Raw genomic sequence first — 15591 nt, forward strand, 5'->3', positions numbered from 1 at the left:
TGCAGTTACTTCTGAAAACAGCAAACCAAAAAACTGCGAAGAACAAAGTGTGTGTGTGTGTGTGTGTGTGTTTGAGGGTTCAGGTTTGTGTCCCGATAATGCATCGTAGAGCTTACAAACTGTGACATTGGTCCTTGTTTTTATTTATTTTTCTTGTAGTTTGTGTCTTTTCAGTATTTTTTCTCTCTAATTGTTCAGTTTGTGAGTTCCAGGCAGCTTGAAATTTTACATCTTTTATATTTTTGTCTTGTTTCTTGTACACATTGTGTGTTGGAGTTGTCAGTTACACACAGTTTCTGTTGACCTTTGAATCAACACTCCTAATAGGGGTGGGCGCTATAAACGATATACGATAGAAACGATATAAATTTGGCCAACGATAGAGACTTTGACTATATCGCTCTATCGCGATAGCGCATGTTGATGATGTCATCAAGCTGCGCCTGTTTTGGTCAAAAGCATCGCAGCGGCTACAACCATAATCATCTGCAAATTATGGCGACAGTCACAGCAAGGAGATGAAGCACTGTTGAAATATGGGGAAAGCCAAAAACTGCGCTTCCTCCACTTCTGTAACATTGATTCATTAATGTTGAATTCTCTGCAGCTGCTCTGTTCCCATGTTGTTGCAGTATATTAATGACTAACCTCGTATTGTGGATGAATGATCTCAGTTGTTCTCCTGACTGAAGTTTGGCCCGTGTACAGCATCCTGCTATGCGACTGCATTTGTCCCTGACCACCAGAATCCGTCACGTTAACTTTTATCGAGTGGAAAAAAGTTGGTGTTCATCCTCCAGCTTCACTGTGCTAATGTTATGCTAACATAGCTGTGTCACTAGCAATCACGTAGCACAACATTATATACCAGGTAGTCCAACTTCAGTAACCCTGCAAACACCACTGCTGTTTAGTTTTCTGTCTTCATTTAGGGCGATCGTGGCTCAAAGAGTTGGCAGTTCGTCGTGTAACCGGAAGGCTGCCGGTTCGAGCCCCGGCTCAGACAGTCTCTGTCGTTGAGTCCTTGGGCAAGACACTTCACCTGCTGCCTACTGGTGTTGGCCAGAGGGGCCGATGGCGCGATATGGCAGCCTCGCTTCTGTCAGTCTGCCCCAGGGCAGCTGTGGCTACAACTGTAGCTGCCTCCACCAGTGTGTGAATGTGAGAGAGAATGAATAGTGGAATTGTAAAGTGCTTTGAGGGCCCCGAAAAGCGCTATATAAATGCAATCCATTATTATTATTCATTTATGTTGGAAATGATAACAGAGCTGTACATATTAATTAGTTTCAAAAATCTCTCAGTCAGAGCACGGTATGAAATGTTTAGGTGGAAGCTAGCGAGCTAACTTCCTGCTAACTTCTAATTCCGTTAAATGTAATAAATTCTGTTTTCATGGATACCTGGATGTTAAACTTAATTGTTACACCTGGTAAAGCAGCAACGCTGATGATTTAATTAAAGATGAAAGAATTCAGACCGTTTTTAACTCTCAGTGTTCGTTTGACTTTGGGACCTGAAGTGGACGGCGTTTTGGACCCAGATTACTCCGTGAAGCTCCTCACCACAGCCGCCGTAATGCTCTGACAATCCATCAAGCAGCGCGGCTTACCAAAGTTGTACTAAAACATTTTTAACAGATTTCTGCAGTCAAAATCGGTTCGAGGTCAGTAAGCACAACCAGAATTCATACATGAGGCACACTCTCAATTTTTGAGAAAATTAAAGGATTTTAAGTGTGGAAAATACGTTATACAGAAGAAAAGAACATATCGTGATATATATCGTTACCGCACATGCTTCAAATTATATTGCGATATGGATTTTAGGCCATATCGCCCAGCCCTAACTACTAACATCTGGAACAGGCACCATCAATTCAGGCCGTCCTGTCTTAAGTTCTTGAGTGATGCATCAGGAGGATGCTAACACAGAGCACAAAGATCCAACCTGCACAGGTGTGAAACAGATCCTTCTAATGCCAATGAAACAAACCCTTCCTGTCTCCATGTTTGACACACACATGTCCCAGAAGGTGAGCATTACCTGAATAACAATAATAATGATAATTATAATACTGATGATGATGATCAGTAGACAGTGCAGTTTCTGGGGAAACTGTGGTAGTGCTGTTGTTGCAGCAGGACACATGTCTGAGAACAGAATCGGCAATTACCAGAGTTTGACCCCCGGCGGGTGTGTCGCCGAGTGGGGAAAACCGGTTAGACACATGAACAGGTTGGTGGTGCACCTGGGGCTTCTGTTTAAGACTATGCTTCCTCCTCACCGTCACCCAGCCGCCCTCTTTCCCCAGCTGCCCTCCTGGCCTCCATTTGCAACATTTGTTACAAGTATCATTACTGCTAAAGGAGGCTGAGGAGTAACTAAACATCTGACACAATGAGCAGGAAAGTGCAGGAGGGACAGGTGAAGAGGCCATGCTGCTAGCGAGTCGGCAAAGCTAAGATAGAGAAACAGTAAAGACACAGTGAGTGAATACTTTGGCTATAAATTAGGTAGTGAGTACACGGAGAGTGTCAAGTCAAACCGAGTTTAGGAGGTGGAGAGTCCTGAGACAAAGAAGTAAAAGTGACAGGCTGGAGGGCAAGCTGGGTAGAACTAATGTTGTGTCTGTTTTTCTGTCCGGGAAGAAAAAGAAGGCGAACTAGGGAACAACAGGAAATTGCCACTAACCCAGTATAATTCTTTCAATGGCCCTTTCTCAATCCTATGTACGCAACTCCATACTCGCGTTCTCGGCGAGTCCGGACTTGCCGAGAACGCGAGCACGGACTCGCGATTTGTACAATTGGAACACCAGCGTATTTGATGATGTCACAGGTCCGGAGTTTTTACTGCCGTCCCCTCTTAATTTAACTGTGAGTAATATGTTATGAAGCTTAACTTTAATCACAGCGAAACAGGTGAGATTTTAGAATGCTTTTATTTTTATTTTAGTGGACACTCAAAAATTACAATAGACAGCTGCTGGGGTTTGGAAGAGAACTGAACAAATATTTGAAATATAATCTGATCATTTTGAAGCAGCCTTCAGAATCTCCACGTATTAACATGCTGATAGGTTTAGTTTGAAAATGTTTCCTCCTGAATTGAAAAATATCTCAGCCAAACCAATTTACTCAGGAACAAATAAAACACTGAAATAAACCAAACATTAACATTTCGATGTTATCTAAGAACTAGGGGTGCAACGATACACAAAATTCACGGTTCGGTTCGATACTTTGGTGTCACGGTTCGATATTTTTTCGATACAAAAAAAAAATGTTCATGCCTTTTTAATTTGTCATTTATTAAAATTATAAATATATATTTTAACTCAAAAGTACAGTTTTTAAATTTAACCCTAACCCTTGTGCGTGTTTTTTATTTTGACAGCGAATGCGCACCTGCGGACCACTTATGTGCAGCCCTGGTTATTTAGCTCGTCATATTGCAGCCACAGAAATTCTTTTGTCCATGAAACCATAAAGCTGCACTTTCTTTTTGCCTTATAGTCTGATTTGTCATAACTTCTCCGTTTTGTGGTAAGCTTTTCTTTGGCTGTCACTTCTTCACCCTGACCTGTCTTATTTGGCTCAGCAGAACTAAAATATATATCCTGCTGCTTTTACACATGCACTCACATAAGCTCAGCGATTCTCTGCGCGATCAACCTCTCACATGTTTAAGCTGCGGGAGATTTCACTTGTCATGTTTGCATAGTAAGCTAACGATTAATAAGACGATGTCAGAGGAATTGGTGCACAAATTATCATCACTCACAGATCAGTGCTGTCGCTCTCTATACACAGTTCGCACGATTGCAAAGTGAAAGCAAAAAAACAAGCGCAAATTCAAACGCAATTTCAATATGTCACATATTGACAGTGGCTCACCGATGCCAATGACATAATTACCCAGCTACATTTCTGAAAGAATGCAAAAGCATTGACATATATTTTTCCTTCCTACAATAGCCCGACGGGCAGGGAAGAGATAGATTTTGGTAGCCCGACTGGAAAAATCGCTAGCCCCAGGACGTCGGGCTAGTGATATTGCGAGCCCTGTATCTGATTGAGGAATCACTCATCTTTGGAAAAGAGAGTTTATTACAGAGAAATGTCTCTTTCCAAAATAAAAACTATACTATACGCTTCTTCTGGGCTATATTCTCAGCAGCATATTAAACATATCAGGTCCCCATAAGGAGAATCCTGTGCTAACGGCTGTCTAAATGACTCGGCTAAAGTTAGTAGCATGCTTGTTGTTTTTGTCTGCTTCCACTTGTCTTTGCACTAGGATGATGTCGGCGTAAATGTGCAGTCATATTCGTTGTGTTCCCACTAGTGCTTTCAGGTTAATCTCATTGAAATGACCTTAACGCCACAACACGGCAAATCTCCGTTAACGAGCTACCGCGGATCGCCCCGTGCATGGGGCTAGACGGCCAACACGTTAACGAGCTAACTGCGCTAACACACTAGTTCCCACCCATGTAATTGAGCATTGCGTGGCACATCCAACATACTGTTTTACTTTAGTCCATGACTCGCTTACCTTCAGGGTCATATGTCACATGAAAACCAAAATAATTCCAAATGCCAGATCTGAATGAGGGTGGGGGAGGTTCAATTTGCCATGTTGCAAGGAGAGTGTCATGGTCCGGGTGTGTGCCAGTGTGTCTCCCTCCGAGCCGGCATCTCCACCCCTGGGAGGGGCCTCAGTGTTCTGCTGATTGCTCACACCTGTGGGTAATTTAGCCGGGGACTCATAAGGCCAGCGCACTCAACCTCTCTTCGCCAGATTCTCAGCTAACCCTAGTCAGTGCAGGCCACCACCGTGATTTCGCACTTGCTTTGTGAATTACCTTGTCTCATTGTGTGTTTGTCTCATTGTGCGTTTCTCTCATAGCCACACCAAGCTGCCAAACACTAATCTCTGCCGAAGAGCTCCAACCCGGATACTGGACCACCTGACAGTCCCACAGGCTGTTCACCCGAACCACCTGCCTGCCTCTCTGCCTCCACGCCAGGAGTTTCAGACCACACACCCGGACCACTCACCCCTCCACGTCACCACCGACCACCCGCGGCAAGTACGCAGTACGAAGGAGGATTCTGAACGAACAGCTTATCCATATTACTCCTGACCCATACCTGAACGTCTGTACTCTATTTACAGTGACCCTGACCCTTTCCCTGGACCCAGTGTGACTCTCCCTCCAGCCCAATCCCCGGAACTGCTGTTCCCACTGACCAAGACCAGATTGCTTACTTAGCCCAGGCTGCTTAAGACCCCTGTGATTCAGTTGTGGCACTTTGCACTTGTTAACCTCACTTTCCAGTTTATGAACACTTACTGAGTAATTAAACATCGTCTCTAAAACTACTTACGTGCTGTTCAGCGTCCTGCATTTGAGTCCTGTCACCTTTTGAAGCGGCCTCGGCCGTGACAGAGAGCTTAACTTCTGTCTCGCTAGCTTGCCCTGCGCTCTTCCTTCTGACGATGCTGTCTGTGTTGAGCGCTCAGTGGATCTGCGCTCAACAGTGCAGCCTAGGCGGAGTAGTCGAACGCAGATTCACTGAATGCTCAACACCGACAGCATCGTCGGAAGGAAAGTTGATAAAATAAATTACAAATTTTGTATTGTTCGATACATATGCGTACCGAACCGAAAGCACTGTATCGAACGGTTCAATATCGATACGAATATCGTTGCACCCCTACTAAGAACGTGTACTTTATTGATACCCGTGGGGAAATTCCTCTCTGCATTTAACCCATTCACTCAGTGAAGCAGTGGGCAGCCATTGGGCGCCCGGGGAGCACATCGTTGAAAACGATGTGCGGGAGTCCGCTGCTCTCGCCGGGCTCTAGTAATCCTTGACCTCCCGCTTTGCTATCAGGCTGGTGGTTAACAGACGTCTACACGTTTAGAAATATGTGATATCTTGATAAACCGAGCAGATATTTGAAGCTTACACAGCTACATTCTTGCCTGAAAATATCTTAAAAGTTTATTTTGTGACCCAGAAATATTTAAAAGTTTTTAGCCGCGCTCCTCCACCATTGCCGCGTTTGAGTTTTGGACGGAATGCATTCTGGGATATTTAGCTGTACCAGTCCACACAAGTCACCACCGATGCATGCTCGATAAAACAGGCGGAGCGAGAACACATCCGGGATTTTTTCGCGTTCTCGGCTTGATGCGTACTTCGAAGTGGAACAGTACTTGGTCTCCAACTGATGACGTATCATGAGTACACGAGAACGCAAGTACACACGAGTACGCATATTGAGACTAATAAGTTGTCACCGGCAGGGATATTGTATGGAGCTGATGTATCTATAAATCCAGGGAGGCAGCCGGTAAGGAAATGGTTCCTGGCTAAGTTCAAAAACTGATTGAAGCGGGTTGCTAAAGAATCGCGGCTGCCACTAGCTTACATAGCATTAGCATTGTGCCGTGGGTTGGTCGCCTGTTTACGAGCGGCACCATTGTTTATCGTCGGTCTGCATATGGAAGACTGTTAATGCTTGCATATGGTTAAGTGCAAGAGAAGCTGGTCATGAATACTATTGTTTACTGTTTAAGTTCTAATGCAGATTGGTCATTTGATTTTGCACTTTTATAGAAAGCAGTATGTACAATCGTTAGAGTGAATTACATAATTTGAGCATTTAAAAATACTCAAGTAAATATTGTGCTGCAAAGCTTATGCACTGCTATTGATGTGTTAAAAAAGGTTTGGTTTGGTTAATATTCACAGAGGTGTGATAACAAACGTTTGTATTTTGGTTTTTTGGTTTGTATTTAAAAGATTTTTCACCTATGGCTGACTACGGCCGAAAAGAAGATTAAAAGAAAAACAAAAGATCCGCCTGGTCATTGAGTGAAATCCAGTGAAACACCTGTGGTAGATGCATCAATCCCTTTCAAGCGGGGAAGCTGCACAAACTTAAAGAGCTTGGCAGAGAGTGTGCTTCGGATGAAGCACGTGACGATTATACTATGAAAACAGAAGTTATCTAAAAGTTTTTAATTAAATTGCTAAGCAGATAAGCTACTCAAAAACACCACTGTGTGGTGGAACAGGAACAGGAAGTGATGCTCTACCGCAGAGAGCGTGAACACCAAGTGACAGCGCCACCCGAAGGAGAGGACTTTGGGTAGTGCAACAGAGGACATCTGTGGTTCTTCCACATGCTGCTGAGGTTCCTGCTCATTAAGTCAAACTGTTGCTTCTTCAGTCATCCAGTAAACAACACCAGGCAAGAGTCTTCTCAATGTGCCCCGACTCTGATGCTCAACCCACAGATGCATGTTTGTTACATGTTTCTCACAAGCTGTCTACACTCGGCCTGCACCCCACCCTCTGTGACTGGCTACAGGACTTTTTGACTGGCAGGCTCCAGTCTGTCAGGATTGACAACAGGACTTCAGCCAGCATTATTACAAACACTGGCGTCCCACAGGGATGCGTCCTCAGTCCCATCCGCTACACCCTGTACACCCTCGACTGTGTCGCCTCCAACAAAGACAACACCATACTGAAGTTCGCGGATGACACTCCAGCGATCGGTCGCATCACTGGAGGGGACAAAGCGGCTTATAGGAGAGAGGTGGCCGGTCTGGTATCATGGTGTGAGGACAACAACCTCACCCTCAACACTGATAAGATAAAGGAGATGATAGTGGACACGAGGAAGAAGAGGAGGCCTCACCAGCCGCTGTTTATCCGGGGCCTTGAAGTGGAGAGGGTGAGCAGCTTTAGGTACCTGGGCGTCTACATCTCTGAGGATCTCACCTGGACACTGAACACCACACAGCTGGTCAAGAAGGCTCAGCAGCGGCTGTATTTCCTGAGGAGGCTGAGGAAATTTGGTATGTCGGCCAAGATCCTCAGCAGGTTGTACAGCTGCACTGTGGAGAGCACACTGACCAGCTGCATGGTACGGCAGCACTACTGCTACGGACCGCAAACGCCTGCAGAGAGTGATAACAACTGTGGAGAAGATCACCAGGACCCCGCTGCCCTCTCTGCAGAGTATCTACCATCTGCCCTCGGGGTGAAGGTTCAGAAGTGTGAAATCCACTCACCCCTGTGAGGAGTGTCGGCCGTCAGATTGGGGTCTGGGATGCGGGGCCTCCCTGCTACTGCCCGATAAGGGGGCGGTACCTGGACCTGGGATAAAGAGTATGTTTGGGGAGTATGATTGTGTGTACAGTGTCTATTTGTGTCTGTCTTCATGTTGGGCAAGTGCTGAGTATTTGTTTATATGTGTATGGGCGTGCGCCTGCTCGCCTGTGTCTAGACGTCAGGTCGGGTCTTAGACGCCACCTCTCTGTGAACATCTCAGGCTCTCTGAGGTATGGAGGCCTGTCTCCCCTCACCACACTCCCTGACGGTGGCTGGTGCCCTCATACGTCGGTGCGTTGGTGGTTCTTGGTGTCCAGGGCTGGGTGCTCATGTATGTACTGGTTCACTCCTGGTGGCTGCTTGGCGGGGCGGCGGGGCCTGGCGCCTGTGGCCCGGCTGGGTTCTTTCCGGGGGGTGGGGTGCCCTCAGGCCTCTGGACCTGGGGCTCGGTCCTCTCTGGCACAGATGGCTGCCGGCAGAGCCCGTGGGCATGTCACTGCAACCCCCTCTGGCCTCTGCTCCGTGGCTGCTGGGTGGCCTCTCGTCTGGGGCTCTCCTCAGGTCTTCCCAGGAGGGTGGCACGGTTGCCCCTTCGATGGTCCTCCTTGGGCTCTCGTACTCTGGGGCCTGGATCTCCTCCATACCTACTTCATACCCTGGGGGGGCGGGGCTATGGCTCCCCAAACTCCCAAGCAGATCGTTACATGGAGAAACCTTTTGAATACAAGCGTGCTGATCCACACAGGTGTGCAGACAGGTGTACACACGGGTGTTCACAGACACAAACTACAGGGTGGGCCATTTATATGTACACCTTTCTTGGCTGCTACCTCAAAGCACATTGTGCGCTGTTGATCTTGCGTGCTGCACAATAACATTTAATATTTAGTATCTACTGTTAGCTAGTGTATTGTGATGGTGTTGTGTTTGTTATGTTGCTCTTTTTTGTTGTTTGTTCTCTCTTCTGTTTTTTTTCTTCTCTCGACAGGTTATCCAGGTGTCTTTCTTTCTTTCTTTCTTTCTTTCTTTCTTTCTCCCTCCCTGTCCTATCCCCCAGTCATGTCTGTCTCGTCTGTAACAACTGAAAATAAAATAAATACATAATTATAATAAAGGTCAATCAAATGGACCAATATGGCAAGGCCATGATGATCCACTTGCTAAAGTAAATCCGTTGGGCATCTTTCTTGGCCTCAAGACAACAATTCTGATGGTTAAAGATCCAAACGGGACAGGAAAAAAAAAGAAGAAGTGAGAAATCCAGAGCATCCAGACTCAACAGCTCCTTCTTCCTCACTACTATCAGACTCTTGAACAGCTGACCTACTTTAACAGGAGTAATAATTTTGAAAAAAAAAAACTTGACCTGCGAGCGCCCACTGAGTGCATGTCAGCTAAAGCTTCAAACACGAGCAGTAAAGTGCAAAAACGCTTTGTTTCCTGTTTTAACTCTTACATTCATGAGTGAAGCAGGTCCAACATGATGATACATACTGATGGAGCATGTGTGATGTCACTGTTTTACTCAGTGTGACTGTTTTTAATGTCGCACTCAGTTGATCTGTTACTGTATATTTTTCACATGTTTGTGCGGGATATTGTATTTTTTTTAGATGTTATGTATTAATGTGGTACATGTATTTTTGACTTTTGTTGTCATGATGCCAGGTCTCTCTTGAAAATGAGATTTTTACCTGGATAAATAAAGGACTAAAAACATTAACACTGTCCTGCTACAGGCTGATGTTCCAGCTGTGATGACTGCAGTCAGGAAACGGCTGCTCAAATGATAAAGTCTGTATTTCTATGAATATCCTCATCAATGAACACCATACAACATGTACACGCACGCGCACGCACACACACATACACACACATGCAAGCACGGACACACACACAGACACACATACGCACGCGCACGCTGCGCGCACACGCACACGCACAGACACGCGCGCACGTGGCGCGCGCGGACACTCACATGCACACAGAGCTTCTCTTTGTTAATTTAATTAGTTGAGGGGTATTTACATAATCCAATAATTAAAAAAACATTTTGATCCACGTTCAGAAACCTACCTTCACGTGATTAAACACACACACACTCACACACACACACACACACACACACACACACACACACACACACACGCAAACACACACACACACACACACCTGGATGCGACGCAGACACTGGCACTCAGAAGATTTGTGTTTCTGTGAACTTGTCTTTGTGTTCTTGTGGGGACTGAGTTAATTTCTGTTTAATGGGGGCCTCTGTCCCCTCATGCTGGTGGATCTCTTCATAAGCGGCAATCCTAATTTTAATTTACAAATGTTTTCGAGCCTGCCAAACAAAAACAAACACACTCCCCTAACATATCAATTTGTGTCTTTGTTCTACCGCAGGACGAACAGCAGCGACCAAAGATTCACTGAGTGGAGGGTGTTAAAGATTAAAAAGTACAGGGCACAGTGATGTCTTTGGACCTGCAGGAATCATCATATAAACCACAGACCGATAATATCATAACAGGATATAGATGACAGCCACCTTCCCCTTAAGGCTCAGCGTGACAAGACCCCACCGGGCCCTAATGGTAATGACGGTCCTCATGCAAGCAGAAAGACCAAGGTGTGTGTGTGTGTGTGTGTGTGTGTGTGCTTCAACTTGTTTTGGTAGCATGTTCGTCCATATGTCACACACACATGCTGATGACATCATCGTCATCATCATTATTGACCCGATCACTGTGATTGGCTCTGAGAGTGGCGTGTTTGGCTGAAGCTAATCGATCAGCCAAACAGTGCTGGGTGTAACAGAGTACATTTACCAGCGTATTTAAAATAGAACATAGGAGTAACTGTATTCCGTTACAGTTACCGTTTAAAAAGGTGGTATACAGAATACAAACAACAGAAAATATCAACAATCAATAACAGCTGATTTCATCACGCGCTCAGCTGCTCAAACGCTTTCACTTTATTTAAAGTTATTGATCAAACACGCTGATCGTTTCCGGTGTCAGAAAACCTCAAATAAACAACTCAAATCAAATCAATGAAGTAAACTAGACTCCAGCTGATCCCCTCCTCCCTCCGGCCCGGCTCACCTGGCGCAGGTGCAGTCCCGGTACAGCGTCTCGAAGTCGGGTCTGCTGATGAGCTTGCAGCGGTTCACTCCGGGCTGGATGGCTCCGAGCCCGCGCAGCACGCGCACCTGCTCCACGGTGCAGACCACGGGGCTGATGCGCAGGCGCTTCAGCTTGGTGTACACGGTGTGCAGCCCCCCCACCAGGTGCTTCAGGAACAGCTGGAACACCTGCGGCAGGCACAGCAGCTCCGCACCGTCCACCGTGAACGACGCCACCTGCACGCCGTGCACGTCCACCATCCGGCAGTCCGCGTGCGCGACACTGCCGCCGGGCAGCCGCGAGGGGCCGGCCGGGACAGAAGCACTGTGAGGCGGGTCGGAGTGGAGCAGAGGGTCGGTGTGAGGGCTGGAGGTCCGGATGGAGGAGCCCGCCATGTCCGAACCCTTGTTTAATCCGCCGCCCGCGCGCGTCTGTCCACGAGCAGCCGCTCACGCTGACTCCACTCCGCTCTCACCCCTCCTCTCTGCCGCCAACAGCCAATCAGGATCCAGCCAATCACACGCGGGCGCCACAGACGGACAAGACTACCGTTGGCTGAGGACAGCGCTCCCAGGGGCGGGGCTTCGGGGCTGTGATTCTGACAGGTGAATGATTGACAGGTGAGTCTGAGGTTTATCGTTCACTTTGTTTTCGACTTTTTACATTTATTTTATTTTTTTATTCATTTACTGATGTTTTAAACAAAGCTCACAAAAATAATACATGTATGTAGACACACACACACACACACACGCATAATTCGACATAATTAGTTTATTACCAGGCCTCTGGAGAACTTCAAGACATGTTGAGGAGGTCGTTTAGCCATTTAAACCAGCTGTGTTGGATCAAGGAAACATGTAAAACCTGCAGGACGCCGGCCCTCGAGGCCTGGAGTTGGACATCTGTGGTTTAGTCAAGTCAAAAAAACTCTATTTATCCCCAAGGAGCAATTAAGATAGATGCCCTGCCGACCATACATACAAAACACAAACATCACATTGGGGAGACCGGTCAGGCTAGGTAGCACTGGCCGGTCGCCCAACGAGCAGCGACCCGGAACCGAAACCATAGAAAATGCACAACACGAGGAAAGACGAGGAAAACAAAGACTGAGCTCCAACAGGGAGATCAGTTTGAGAACAGAAAAAAACACCTCAGCACATGAATCATCACATCTCACAGGGGGGAGTGTAGGACGTCGAATCAGCTGCACACTAGTAATGTCTGCAGGTACATCGAGAACTTTCCAAAACCTTTGGCTACCTGAACATTTGGCCCTGTGTTTAGCACACGTGTCTGAATATTAGAATCCAATTTGTTTAATGTAATTTCTGTTTCAAATAGTTCTGCAACTTTGCACAAACCTGTGGCAGACTGTATTTTAAAACCCAAATCTTTCACAGGTCTTATTGTCCCAGAAAGGCGAGAGCTGGGACAGCGTTTGGTCCTGTGTCAGTGACCCAGTGTTTTGAGTCTTTGTATCATTATTGAACTTTGACTTTGTCATTGTTTATCTTTTCTAATCTTTTGGTTTCTGTTTGTGTTCCATGGTTGCTGTTCCCTCCTAGTCAAGTCTGTTATGTTTCCTGTTTTACTTTGAAAGTCTGTGTCCTATGTAAATGCATTGAGTTTTGCTTCCCCTTTCTCATCTTGTCAGTCACTCCCAGCTGTGTTCTTCTGTGTTTCGTTCCTCGTTATCCCTCTGTGTATTTAAGCCTTGTGTTTGCCTCTGTTAGTTGCTGGTTTGTCTGCGTAGCTTCCTCCGTGTCTCCCTGCAGCTCTGTTTTTGGTTTCAGGTTTGTTTTGTTAGTTTATGTCCAGTTTAGGTTTTTTCCTTGCCTTGTTTCTGTGGATTTTTTACCCCCTTACAAAATAAAGCTCACTCACACGTATGTACCTTTCATCATTTACCTTTACATGTACTTCTGCTTAGATTGAAGGGTATAGATGTTGTTGGTATAACTGAGGCTCTCAGTTTATGTTACATTAGTTTAACCTAAGTCGTAAAATAAGTGCCAAAGCTGAACTGAGGAAGTGCTTCATAAAGCTAGCTCTGCTCGACGCTGTCAAAGGCTTGTTCTGCGTCCAGCTGAAGCAGAGCCATGTCTGCATGTTTACGTTGTGCAGAGAGATGAAGCTCCCCTTCAAGTCGGTTTGCCAGTACTGTGAACTTGGGATCTGTATTAGTGGGATTGGTAGGATTCACATTTCGTAGGTGGTTTCCCAGGTTTGGGCAGTACCATTATCATCACGCATAGACGGAGGTAGCTCTTTTAAAGTGTAGCGTTCCACTAACTTATCCTACAGGGGGCGCAACACTGTGTCTTTAAATGCTTTACAAAGGTAAAATATTTCCTGTTTTTAATTTGTGCATTACATTTGAAAGTTAAGTCATTGATGACAGAGAGTCTGATTCAGTCCCAGCTTCTCGACAAAGTGAAGTGACGTTGATAGAGTCTAACGATTCTTACGTTGTGTATGGTTGTGAGTCTTTATGTTGTGCGGCGCGTCGGGCAGCTGTTCATTGTTGGCGATTAGAGGCTGTTGCTTCGGCTTCCTCCCAGTTAACACCAGCTCTAGCTCATTATTATGGTCTGGCACCAGCTGGTCTTCGGTCTTCCTCTTAGTTGTGAGGAATAAGGAGATCATTTGTTCTCTGAGGATCTGTGATGTTTTCATCTGCGGTTCTAATTTCATTTATTGTTTCTCTCTCGTTCACTGTGATGCACCAAAGTTTTCCTGCTCTCGCTCCCTGATCGCCGCAGGTCTGTCGACGCTCGGCTGATGCTGTCTGAACTTAATTTATCATGTTTTTCGTTTTAATAGATTTTGTTGTTTTTCTTTAGTGTCATTCAAATTCATCTCTAGTTCCACTTCTGTTATTTGAGCATCAAGTCCAACATCTCAGTTTTATTTGATCTGTTTTCTGTGTAAACCCTCATCTGTCCATGTATAATTACCTCAAAGGCCCCCCCTCTGGCTGAGGCTGTAGCTTCAGAGTTAGTGAAGTAGAAACCGTCATCAGTGAATTTGGGTTATGTACCCAGCAGTGATGGCTGAATGCTAAAGATCGATGAGTTGAGAGTTTGAAATAAGGAAACAATCTATGCGACTGTGGCTGAGCGACAGGACTGTGCTCTCTGTGTTGGGATTTCTCGTCTCCTTGCATTTTAGGCTCAGTTCGGACATGAAATGTTGTATAACTGAATAGTTATAGTCTGAACCTGATGATCTGTCAAGCCCAGGATCTAAGGTACAGTTAGAGCTGCAGTATAGAGGAACATATAAAAGCTGAGGTCACCTGTGTTGGGCCGTATAAATGAACCATAATGAAGTCTTTCTTCATCACTGAGCGCTGTATGATGATGAAGCTCCCTGTGGGTCTAAGATGGGTCATGATTTATGTCCCCACCTCCATCAGCATGTGATGAGAGGTGGGTAGAAAAAGCCTGAACCTCGTCCTTCTCCGAGCAATTTCACTCCCACACGGGTGTGTCTTGAATGAAGACGTCCTTTGGGTGACATTGTTTGAGTCTCTTCATTACTCTCTATAGTCTAATACATTTCCTAAGGCCTCTCACGCTCCAGGAGAGCCGTTTCATTCAGTTTGTGCCCTTTAAACAAACTGACTGCATTCGTCTCAGCTGTAGGAACGAAAATGACTATTTAAAACACTCAACTCTTATAAAGCACAACCCAGGACCCGACCTGTGGAAATGTCACAGATTCCCTCCTGTTGTCACTGAAACTTGTTTGGCTACTGATCGTATAGGAGCAGAAAAAACATCCTGTTGTTAATTCAAAGCTTTAAACTCACTGCGACCATATTAACTGAGAAGCCAAAGAACATTTACAGGAATTAAATATTACATGCCTGCGTCATGCCTGCGTCATGCCTGCGTCATGCCTGCGTCATGCCTGCGTCATGCCTGCACAGCTACGACTACAGCGTGTTATTTTCTCTGAGCTGAGGTTGTTCATCACTTCCAGAGTGGACATGAATTTATCCATCATTTTGTTTCCGGGTCTTTCGTATGAATTCTTCCACCTCTGATGGAGTGGAGGAGGTGCCGGCTGCCGTGATGGGAGATCAGTCCACAGGAGCTGCTGTTTCACCCGGTTTCTCTCGTCAGCGCAGAGAAAATCATCACATGGCATCTGTGGTGCTTCGCGGCCGCTCTCGTCACCTCGCCTCGTCCTGATGATCGCTCGGGTTGGGCCGTTTGGGATGTTTTGGCCGTGCAGCCTATGTCCCACTCGATGGGGCTGCTGAGGCGAGCCTCTCTGAAACGCTCCAGTTCTGTCCTTTATTT

The 15591-nt window shown here is 46.0% G+C and overlaps 1 protein-coding gene across 1 annotated transcript in view; it reads right to left on the reverse strand.

The window, feature by feature from the left end:
* Window positions 1-11688, reverse strand: part of LOC147320169 (dachshund homolog 2-like) — a 37095-nt gene extending 25407 nt beyond the window's left edge. The window contains exon 1 of the mRNA XM_086308140.1: window positions 11255-11688. Coding sequence (XP_086164266.1) covers window positions 11255-11670 — 416 coding nt within the window. The 5' untranslated portion in view covers window positions 11671-11688. The remainder of the gene's footprint in view (window positions 1-11254) is intronic.
* Window positions 11689-15591: the final 3903 nt, after the last annotated feature.

The sequence above is a fragment of the Aulonocara sp. 'chitande type north' Nkhata Bay genome, linkage group LG10, assembly GCF_057382095.1.
Source record: "Aulonocara sp. 'chitande type north' Nkhata Bay isolate Kocher_YH1m ecotype deep benthic linkage group LG10, A_spYH_male_GT1.1, whole genome shotgun sequence".
Taxonomy (NCBI): domain Eukaryota; kingdom Metazoa; phylum Chordata; class Actinopteri; order Cichliformes; family Cichlidae; genus Aulonocara; species Aulonocara sp. 'chitande type north' Nkhata Bay.